We start from the raw sequence: 11,708 nt of genomic DNA on the forward strand, positions 1-11,708 counted from the left end.
GATAGATAATACAAGGAAATATATGATAGATAGATAGATAGATAGGCACTATACAGATAGATAGATAGATAGATAGATAGATAGATAGATAGATAGATAGATAGATAGATAAAAAGGCACTATATCATAGATAGATAATACAAGGAAATACATGATTGATAGATAGGATTTATGAATATTAGCAAGGAACTTATTTTAGCATTTATTTCTAATTCATGTTCAATAAGTTGCTTTTAACTTCTGCAATTCAAAATCTGCAAAATGTTCCTTCTTTTCTATTCTAGTTGGAATCAATCAAAAGAAATTTTCTAAAATACTTATGTCTAATTTATGATTATTGTTTCTATACTGTTCACTCTAATAAAAAACTAAAACAGAATTCAAAACCTTAATAAATGTTCACACGTTACTATTTATTTTGAGTGTTTCTATGTCATATTTACAGATGCCTTGCCTTCAGGGTCACTCACAACTGCTTCCATTACTTTTGCTTTTCCAGCTGGAGTGCCGGTGGGTGAAGTGATCTGCTCGTGGTCACCAAGTGTCAATCGTGGGATTTGAACCGACAGCCTCAGGGTTTGAAGTCTGGAGCCTTTACTGCTGTGAAACAGACACATTCATAAAGTCTGCAATTAAATAATGTCCAGCACATAATTATTTATTATTATTATTGCTTGTTTACAGTAATCAAAAAAGAAAAGAAAAAATTAATTAGTGAGTATCACACATAACTTTTCATGATTATTACAGCTGTTTTTTTTTAATATAAAATAGAAAATTAAATGTAAGCCCAAATAAATATTTGACGTGATTGTTTCTGTGCATTCCTAAAGCAAGCCCTAGATGGAAACGGGTCTTGTGCTGTTGGCCCTTTGCTGTACTGGAAATGCCGCTGAGGGTCCGCGGTGCACATCTACACTTCAAACACTCAGCGGCTGCACTGTGTGTGTGTGTGTGTGTGTGTGTGTGTTGCTTGTCACCCCACTTTTTGGAAACTCCACAGAATGAATTTGCCTGCTCTGCTTGTTTACTAAAGCTGCACTCAAGCACTGATTGGTACATTTAAAAGTTGAACTGTATCATCATCTATATGAGTGAGAGTGGCCCAGACTTCTGCTTTCCAAGCTCTTGCTTAGTTAGGTAAACTCGTGTTTGATTGCAAAATGCCAGCCCTGAGGCCAGGCAAGGCTGAGGTGAGTCATATTTGTTGGGAAACCCCACAGTTTGCAAATCTCTCAGCAGGGCTTATAAATAAGGAGCAGCAGCCTGCGAAGCCACTGGCACCGGCAACTTTGGCAGACGTCAAGAGGAGCTAAGGACATACTGACAGCTTGACAGGAGATGCTCAGAAAGGTAACACGCCGTCCTTGGGTTTAGGCAACTGAACAAAGAGAAATGAATGCAGACATTTTCAGATTTTTGTAACCAAATGAAAAGCAAAATTGGGGGTGGACTGTTGATGAACACGCTGAGGAGGATTGAATTTCCATTTAAAGTCATACTGGGATCTAGAAGACCACTGATATAATTACATTTGATATTAAGAGTAGTATGTAAGCAAGCCATTATCTTATATCAAATATTTTGTATAAAGTAGCAGACCCCCGTGACCCTGTATTCGGATTCAGCGGGTTAGAAAATGGATGGATGGATGGATGGATAGTTTTGCTTTGTGATTGTAAAAATGGTCAAGTTAAAACTACAAAATAGATGTAGCATAAGAGAAGCAGCACACCTCTCTTTTCTGCTGCTCCCCTCTTCTTGCACTGTTCTGCTTTAAACTTCACCAAGTATGACGGCAAAACTTCTCTCTTCTTTGTAGACGGTCACTGACAGCTTCGGCTTGGCCATCCACGGCTTGAAGGAAGGACATCTGAGCGATACTCTTCTTCACCGGAGCAAGCGGATGATACTGGACACACTGGGCGTGGGGCTTCTGGGGACCACCAGCAGTGTCTTCAGTAAAGTTGTGCAATACAGCAAAGTAAGCATTTGTGTGATTTCTCCTTGGGTCACAGTAGCGACATTTCCAAACTGGTGGTTAATTCTGAGGCTGGGAACACTTCTACTTCTGTCCAAAGTCTTCTCACACTTCAGAAAAGAGCTTCTATGGATTTATTTATTATTTTTGGAGCCGTAACAAATAAGGCCAGACACTCTGTGTGGGAGCGAGCAGAAAACTTAGAAGTCAACTGATTAGTGATAGAGCAATGGCTGAAGTTAGAACATTCCAGGCCTCACGTACAAGCTGTACGGAAATAAGGCAGTGGTCTCAGCCCACCATCATTAATGTCAGTTCAATGTGATCAGCTTACCTCTTAAAATCACCTACAGCTTCTTCAACGCCTCAGTGAATGGACCCTACCCCCTAATGTCCTGGCAAAGAAATGACAGCCACTCAGGTGGTCCTGAACACTACAGCGACTGCAGGACTTTCCGAGCAAAGTCTGTGCTGTGCAGAAGCTTCTCTGCTGGTTTAAATTTAAAAGTGTACATTGAAATCAAATGCTAGAACTCACGAGCGCTGTGTTGGTGCGCCAGAGGCCACGTTTCACAGCATGACTGGAGCCCAGTTGTTCCTGCCATATATGCTGGCTGGTCAGGACTGCGTTTCCAATTTCTTGACACTAATCAACTGTGATGTGGCTGTCTTTTCACTTGTATTCTTCCTTTAATAAAGCCGTAAGAGTGTATTATTTTGTAACCCGCCATCTACGCGCCAATATGTCGTCAAATAAGGTTACATTTGTTTTGTTTTTCCTTTCTTCTCTTGTTAGCTGTACAACGCACACAATACAAGCTCCGTCTGGGGAAATACGGCACAGAATCTTTCCCCTCAGTACGCTGCATTTGCAAATGGAGTCGCAGTAAGTTATCGATCTCTTTGTCAATTTCACTTGCATGCCGTTATATTTATTATAAACATTCAAAAGGATGAAGCCAACAAGGTAGCCAGCCAGCCAGCTTCTTATGAGTTGATCTACTTCCGTTTTTGAGAGAAATTGTACCTGAAAGTCTTCTTACCTCCTCCTCAGATCCATTCCATGGACTTTGACGACACGTGGCACCCGGCGACTCACCCTTCTGGAGCTGTTCTACCTGCGCTGCTCGCTTTAGTGGAAACCTTCCCAAAGGAGAGCAGACCTTCTGGGCTCGACCTCTTGCTAGCATTTAATGTAGGGATTGAAGTTCAGGGTCGACTGATGAGGTTCTCCAAAGAAGCAAGCAACATTCCAAAAAGGTACTTGTCCATGTCATTTGGGGTGGCACTAGGTTTATAGATTCTTAGGTAGGGCACGCTGGGATGGTACTTAGTGTTGGTTCCTCATAGCTTTAGAGACTTGGGTTTCATGCAGAGCTTAGTCACACTTCAGGTGAAACTTGTGCTTTCTTGGTCTTCCTCACAGTCTGTCACAGTCACTAACTTGTTCGGACCGAGATGGTCCTTGCTAAAGCTGAACAAATGGTGCAGCGGCTGACACTCGCAAGGTGGCACTGTCAATCTCCTGATGTGTACCTTGTCAATGCAGTAGAGCAACTAACAATATCGTTACAGCCATCGGAATGACCACTCTTTAATGTCCAACTAAACCATCCAACATGGGTTGAAATACAACAGAAATCACAACAAGAATAATAATTAATAAACCAGTCGTCCTACCTTACGGAGGCTTCAATCTTGCTTCTGATGTATCCAAAAAATGATTTTAATGGTCCCAAAATCCTTACCACGCCACTTGGGTTCCGTTATCTAGTTTCAGCTGGTTTACTTTTCCAAGGACCCCAAAAGGATCCACGTATGACTCTGGGCAGATGTCAAAGCATACATGGTAAATGAAGATGGCAAGAGGGGTTAACACCATATAATGGGACCGTAGGTGGGCAGTAGGCAATGTGGCCAGTATGGTAAGCGCTGCTGCGTCACAAACCTGGAGTCTGTGGGTTACTCCCCTGATTTCTCCATGGGCTTTACCCTTCACACCCTAATTGTCATGCAGGTTAGCATGACTGGTGGCTCCAATACGAGTGGGCCCTGCAATGGACTGGCTCCCTGACCAGGGCTGTGTTCCGGCTATCTCAGCTAGGTGGTCTCCCATCACTTTGACATGAATTAAGCAGATATGAAGATGTAATGTTACAGTATGTTACATACTGGATATCTTAATAGGCTATTCTGATGTTTGAGCTGGTAAGTAAAACGAAAAACAGCTTTTATCAGAACTTTCTTTAATTTTTTGTGAGCTTTGTTAGTTTGTCAGTTGTAAGCACTTGGATCTTATCAGTTGGGGTTACCCATCGGCTTAAGTTGTAATTGTTAACATTTGTCTACAAGTGACGTTTCTAAATTAAAATGATTTCTGTCCAGACAACTTTTCACATCATCTACAAAAGTATCTACATCCACACTAAAATGAGTGAAGACGCATATGGCGTAGTCGTCCGCCAGCACTGGGTGTGCGCATAGACATCTTGCACAAAACTGGCGATCCTTGAAGGGATTGTAACGCCACTGGCCACAGGATTTATTGTAAAGCTTTAGTGAATGGTACATTTTTTGCCTTTTGTGAATGCAAGTAACACATTAAGAGCCATGCAGAGCAACTCCTCTGTGTCTCTGTGCCGTTTTGGAATATGTTCTTCTTCTGTGAAGGTTGACCCATCGGGAGAGGAGACATTGTAACGAGCAGGATCCAATCAGAGAAGGGCCGTGTAATAAACCAGAGCACGAGTGGAGTCTAGGTTTTCAAAAAACTGCGTGTTTTTTTGGCCATCCGCACTGCGACACTGAGGTTGTGTTTTCAGAAGTAACGGCTCTGGACAGAATTTTCCTCTGTTTTTCATGGGTTGAAAATGCCAGGATAGTGTAGATGAAAGGTGAAAATAGAGACTAATGTCTGCATTTTTGAATGAAAACAGGGTAGTGTGGAAAGGTGTCTTAGCAGTGGCTCAGTCTTTTCTATGCTTCCAGGCAAATACTAAAACTATACCTCTTCTTCTGTTCCAGATTTCATCCTCCTGCTGTTGTGGGTACCATGGGAAGTGCCGCAGCTACTGCAAAGCTCCTTGGTCTTGACTCAACGAGATCCAGAGAAGCCCTGGCTATTGCTGCATCCTATGCAGGTGCCCCTATGGCAAATGCAGCCACTTCCACTAAACCGCTTCACATTGGCAATGCAGCAAGACGAGGCATGGAGGCCTCATTTTTAGCCGTGTTAGGACTGGAAGGTAATCAGCAGATATTAGACCTGGATTACGGGTTTGGTGCTTACTACAGCGATTATTCTCCAAGTGTCCTACCAAATCTTAGTTCCTATAAGTGGGTCCTGGAGGACCAGAATGTGGCGGTCAAACGTTTTCCAGCTCACCTAGGGATGCACTTTGTGGCAGATGCCGCTGCAGGCGTGAGGGCAAAAGTGTTGGCCAAATATGACTACTTGCCAATAGACAAAATTAAAAAAGTAACTCTTAGAGTTCCAAACTCAAGATACATCAACCGACAATTTCCGGCCTCAGACCATGAAGCTCGGCACTCATTTCAGTTTAACGCCTGCACGGCCTTCTTAGATGGCAACGTTTCAGTTTCTTCTTTCAGTGGAAGTAAAATTCATCGGAATGATCTCCTAGATCTGCTGCAGAAAACTCATATAGAAAACCCACCTGAAAACCAGGCAAACTTTGACACAATGTACTGTGAAGTAGAGTTGGAGATGCTCGAGAAGGAAACTTTTCTTGAACGCTGCAACACATTTTACGGACACTGGAGAAGACCCCTGAGCCGGGAGGACCTGCTGAAAAAGTTCAAGTCCAATGCATCTGCCATTTTGCCAATGGAAGCCGTCGAGGCCATTATAGAAACAGTGGATAACCTGGAGAAGGTGAATGACTGCTCGGAGCTGATTTCTCTGCTTCAAGTGAAAGAGTCCCAAAAGCAATCAATGAACATGACTTCCTGGTAAATTTTACCAGCGGAATTCCTCAGTAGATGCCAGAGTTGCTCCATCTGTATATTTATTCTTCTAATAGTGCTTCATTTTCATAAACTATCTGCCGAATCCAAAGAAGTTTGTATCAGACATTAAAACCATAGGATCATAAACTCTGATTTGCACAACATAAACTGGTAGAAAGGATTAGACAGAGCTGCTTACTCTATGTACATGCCAGAAAAATCCAACCTCCGGTGCAAAAGCAATACGATGCAACTACCTCTAAGACTACTGACGACTCCTCTTTACTGCTGGTATGTTCTAAACTGCAAAGAATCCACATAGGAGGTGATGTGGCCCCCCTGGTTTAGCGATCAGAATGTAAATTACAAAGCTGCTGGTTCCATCCTCGCCACAAACTCACAATGAGATTCTGCACAAGTCACTTTACCTGCTAATGCTTGAACTGGAATCATATGGGCTTATCGCATCATCTTAAATCCGAGGGTTAGCTAAATTAGAGAAATGTAAAGATTCTTTGCTTAATGGATCATACGTTGTGTGTAAAGGTTTGACATTTTTGCATAGATTTTGTTAAATTGTACTTTTAAATGGATTTCCTCTAAACTAAATAAAGTTTAACTACTGTAATAATGTCTGTGCACAGTATTAAATGGTAATTATAAAAGGAAGGTGGGCAGAGGTATGTGTTTTTAACAACAGGTGGCCTTTGACATGACTCCAGTTTGGAGCCATATACAGTACAGGCCAAAAGTTTGGACACACCTCCTCATTCAATGTGTTTTCTTTATTTTCATGACCATTTACATTGGTAGATTCTCACTGAAGGCATCAAAACTATGAATGAACACATGAGGAGTTATGTACTTAACAAAAAAAGGTGAAATAACTGAAAACATGTTTTATATTCTAGTTTCTTCAAAATAGCCACCCTTTGCTCTGATTACTTCTTTGCAGACTCTTGGCATTCTCTCGATGAGCTTCAACAGGTAGTCACCTGAAATGGTTTTCACTTCACTGGTGTGCCTTATCAGGGTTATTTAGTGGAATTTCTTGCTTTATCAATGGGGTTGGGACCAGCAGTTGTGTTGTGCAGAAGTCAGGTTAGTTGGACGATCATTTATTTTTCAACAGGACAATGACCCCAAACACACCTCCAGGCTGTGTAAGGGCTATTTGACCAAGAAGGAGAGTGATGGAGTGCTGTAAATGGTCATGAAAATAAAGAAAACACATTGAATGAGGAGGTGTGTCCAAACTTCTGGCCTGTACTGTAGAAGAAAGCCAGCTAGAGGGTGGTCGCTATTCTAATCAAGTCCCTCGATGCCACATCTTTTTTAATCTCTCCACAAGAAGGGACAGGAATCTAGGGGCCTGGAGCAGCCATGTAAATCATCTACACCACAGGTTCTTAAACTATGGGTTACGACCCGTTTTGGGTTGTGCAGAGTCCATGATTCACAATAGCATTTAATGGAGAATGTCAGCATGTGGTTTGCAGACTGTCCTGTGATGGGTCGCCAGGGGTAGTTAAAGAAAACGCCATTGCTCTGCTACAACATTTGTCAGCAATTCTCCAAAAGGGGATGAGGATGACGGTTGACAGCAATTCTGGGTCACTAAGACACAAAAAAAAGGCAAATGTCCATTGATCACCACCACCGCACTACTAGAAAATGGCTACATTCTTCATGCCTTATCTAAAAGTTTGCAACGAATTATGTGCATTCCTTTGGAAGTGGGAAGTAATTTCTGAGTTCCTAGATGGAATTTTCAACTAGAAAACCCCTTTAAGTCAAATTTCCAACTCAGAAACTCAGGGCTGGTCTGTCAAGTCCAAGTTTGTGCGACTTCAGATCATGACGTCAATCCAAAATGACGATGTACACGGCAAACGTGAGTGAACGCTGTAGTATTATACCATTTATTAGCACTTCTGTCTGTTTGCGTCTCATTAAATCAGTTGTACACACAGTACCCTCCATGCTGCTATGGTGTTTGGATATGCAAAATACCACATATTGTATTGTTATCGACTGCTATTTATTCCAATGGAGCAAGCACAATGCACATTCCCTGGATGCATCCATATTGATTTTCTGAATGTTTTACTGGAACGCAGTCAATTTGGGTGTAACATCACTCCCAGCTCTGACATCCAACTGCATTGCAATTGAAGTGAATGAGACAGGGTCACAAATAGTTTGTGTAAAGTCCTGTGATGGGTCACTGCTTTCATGGCTGAAAGAGAACCCCCAGACAACGACTACTGACAATTCTCCAAGGAGGAAGAATTATGTTTCCAGAGAACGGCGTTATGATTGATCACTGTTCTGTGGCTATTACGGGTTGCAATAAGAAAAACTTAATTGTGAGAAAGAAAGTTTAAGAACTGTTAGTCTAAAGAATCAGGCTTTTTCAGTCTTTGTCTCCAGAGAAGCTCATGTTACCATCACAGGTGTTTTGACCCACAGCAATGTTCTTAAGGCATTATGAGAGCATGCAGCTATTGGACTGTTTATGACATTAAAATACAAAGTATGCTAGACTGCTACAATAAGTAAATAACAAGATAAAACTTGAATATAAATGAAATGCATCACATAATATGTTTTTGGCCACTTATTTCTTTTTGTATTTGTTTAATTAGTTCTTAGTTCTTCATTTATTTATTTCAGTGACAATGCACACAACGCTTGTCAAAGTTGAGAGGGCGGGTTCTAGCAAGTACTGCTTTTCAAGTGTTGCATTCACAGCAGACATCTCAAATGCAAACTTCTAGTGATGAATTTGGAGTTTCTGGAATCAAAGTCGCAGATTCACATTAACTCTAGGTAACATTTTCTTGCACTCGTATTCGATGTGCACAGTCAGAGCTTTGAGCATGGACACATACCACGGGATTCCCAGGTCAAGCAATTCTCATTCGTCCAGCCTGAAGATGATTCACCAATCAAAAACTAGTAGTCACTAGGACACGCCCTCTCAGGTATGATGAGCGAAAGTGACAGTTTTCATTTCAGGGCTTATTTAATGGTGTGTGTGGTATAACAGAAATAAGTAAAGAGACAGTTAAATACATAAAGGAAAAATGTAACAGTGACTTGTAATTATTAATAATCACATTTCACATTATCATTTGTTTATTGTTACATACCACAGTACTTTTACTTATTTGTGTATTTAATTTTGCCCAAAACATTCCTCCATAAGCAAAAGCCTGGTTTACAAATTTACTGGAATTTTAAGAAATATTTACAGTATGAGAGGGGATAATCTTGCCTATGAGTGCTACTGAAAAACTTAACAAGGCATCACAAAAGGGACAACAAATAATATACAGACAGCGGTAAAGGCAGAGACCAATTGGTTCTATTTAAATTAAGCAAAAAATGGTGATTTGGTGGACTCGTTTCTCTTTTTGATAGTACAACTTTAACATACTTTGGCCTATACTTAATACACATCTGGAAGGGTACTGGAAGAGTCCAAAAATATTTGTCTGCTATATTACTGTACATCATGAGCAAATTTGATGATAAGGACAATATACACACATTTCTCTGGTGCCACTTCAGAATTGTCCATAACCTTTCAGTTGAGTTCATATATGGTGACTGATAGGACTTTATTAGATCATGAATAATGAAAAATAAAACACATTGAATTACATACATTTTGCAAAACTGACACAAAAATCTGTTTTGCAGCCAATTTTGCAAACTTCACTAACTTTGTGCAGGTTTTAGAGTTTTTTGGGGTTTTTTTAAGAGTAGAAAACAAGGAAAATTGCTTCTTACAGCTTTCCTTACACTTGTGTGTTTGCCTATACTTTTCCCTGCAATTGCACAGTCTGTTGCACTCCTGTCAAGTCAATTCAGTTTAAGCCTCTTGTTCACATCGCTGCGTAGGAGTGCAGTGCGTCTGCTAAAAAATGACATGCTGCAAATTGTCCACATGGAGACACATCAAAACAATGTGCACACCACTGGATTTCTTCTCTCTCACACCGAGAAGCCCCCCACCACTACCTAGTGGTTGTCCCTCCTGTTTCTTGAGAACTGCAGAACAGACTGAGGACATGCGTTCTCCAAGTGCCAAGGAGCTTCAAATTTCATTTCTGTCACTGATGCAAATTTATGATTGTGACCAAAAGACATCTGATGGCTCAAAAAAAATGCTTGAACGTGACAAGAAATGAGGCCAGGGATTTATTTTTTTTATTGTTTCCACTGGAGATTTTTAATTAAATACTAAATGGCAGGCAGACACATGCAGAATTCATGCATTTAATCAGTTGCAGACAGGACTAAAGATCGTTATGCTTATTTTAATGGCACAAATTTTGCTGGATGCAAAACACAATTTGACCTTGTAGTGGTGCAAAGTAATGCAAATAAACAGTCATGGAAATTAATAATTAGCAAAGCTGAGTGACTGACATGACTGATTGCTATGGAAAAGTATTTGCCCCTTTCTGATTTCCTTTATTTATGGTTATTCATAACACTTAATTATTTCTGGCCTCCAAACAAATTATAACACAAAATATAATCTGAGTAAACACAAAATACAGTTTTGAAATGATCATTTGATTCACTGAAGGAAAAAAGTTTACCAACGCCTATATTACCCATGTAATATCAACCTGTTTAGGCACTCAACCATCCAATGAACCAAATTTAAATGATAACGGGTTAAATTAGACTAAACACACATAAGCTTGATTACTGCCAGCCCTATTGAATCTAAACATCACTAAAATAGGACCTTTCCAGCTACACAAATATGGCTAAAATGTCTCAACAAGCAGAATGCTATGCCACAATCAAAATAAATTCTAGAAGACCTGAGAAAGTCAGCTGTATACCAGCTGGGGAAGGGTTACAAAGTAATCTCTAAATTCTTGGGACTCCAGTGAAGTACTGCGAGAGCCATCATCTCCAAATGGAGAGAACTTGGAACAGTGACAAATGTGCCATGGAGTGGTCTGCCTAACAAAATTACTCCAATAGCACATAGAAAACGTGTCTGGAAAGTCACAGAAGAACCCAGATGAATATTTAAGGAACTGCAGGCCTCCTTCAGCTCAGTTAATGTCAGCATTCATGATTCCACCATGAGAAACACAATGGGCCAAAAGGACGTCCATTGGAAAGTTGCAAGATGAAGCCACAGCTAAATATGAGGAACATCAAAGGTTCATCCAACATTTGCCCAAAAACACCTTGACTAACCTCAAAACATTTGGAATAATGTTCTGTGGACTGATAAGCCAAAAGTACACCTTTTTAGAAGACATGGGTCCAATACATCGGGCATAAAGATAACAAATCTTTCCACAGTAAGAACATCAATTCCACAGTCCAACATGATAATGGTAGTGTGATGGTGTGGGGATGCTTTACTTCCATAACTGAATTGAACTCTATATCAGAAAGTACAGAAGCAGAATGTCCAGTCATCAGTCTGTGATCTGACACTCAAGTGCAATTGAATTATACAGAAAAGCAACACTCTGCAGCACAAGAGCAAGTCTACCTTTAAATGGCTTGGGGGGGAAAAACAAAAAAACTTTGGCTTTGAATTGGCCCAGTCAAAGTGCTGACGTTGAGATTGAGATGTTGTGTCGGGACATTAAATGGGCAGTTCACTGCTGAAAACCCACCAATGCGGCTTAATTTAAAATATTATCCATCGATTTCTTAAACGTGCCATTTGGCATTTACAAGGTCAAAAAAGCCAAAGTATTGGGCACAA

The 11,708-nt window shown here is 40.6% G+C and overlaps 1 protein-coding gene across 1 annotated transcript; it reads left to right on the forward strand.

Annotated features, from left to right (window-relative positions):
* Window positions 1-1,175: 1,175 nt before the first annotated feature.
* Window positions 1,176-6,570, forward strand: acod1 (aconitate decarboxylase 1). The gene is made up of 5 exons (XM_039745363.1): window positions 1,176-1,353; window positions 1,823-1,984; window positions 2,778-2,867; window positions 3,036-3,241; window positions 5,006-6,570. The coding sequence occupies exons 1-5, from the start codon at window positions 1,342-1,344 to the stop codon at window positions 5,955-5,957; spliced, it is 1,422 nt and encodes a 473-aa protein (XP_039601297.1). The 5' UTR covers window positions 1,176-1,341; the 3' UTR covers window positions 5,958-6,570.
* Window positions 6,571-11,708: the final 5,138 nt, after the last annotated feature.

This window comes from Polypterus senegalus, chromosome 2 (genome assembly GCF_016835505.1).
Source record: "Polypterus senegalus isolate Bchr_013 chromosome 2, ASM1683550v1, whole genome shotgun sequence".
NCBI lineage: Eukaryota > Metazoa > Chordata > Cladistia > Polypteriformes > Polypteridae > Polypterus > Polypterus senegalus.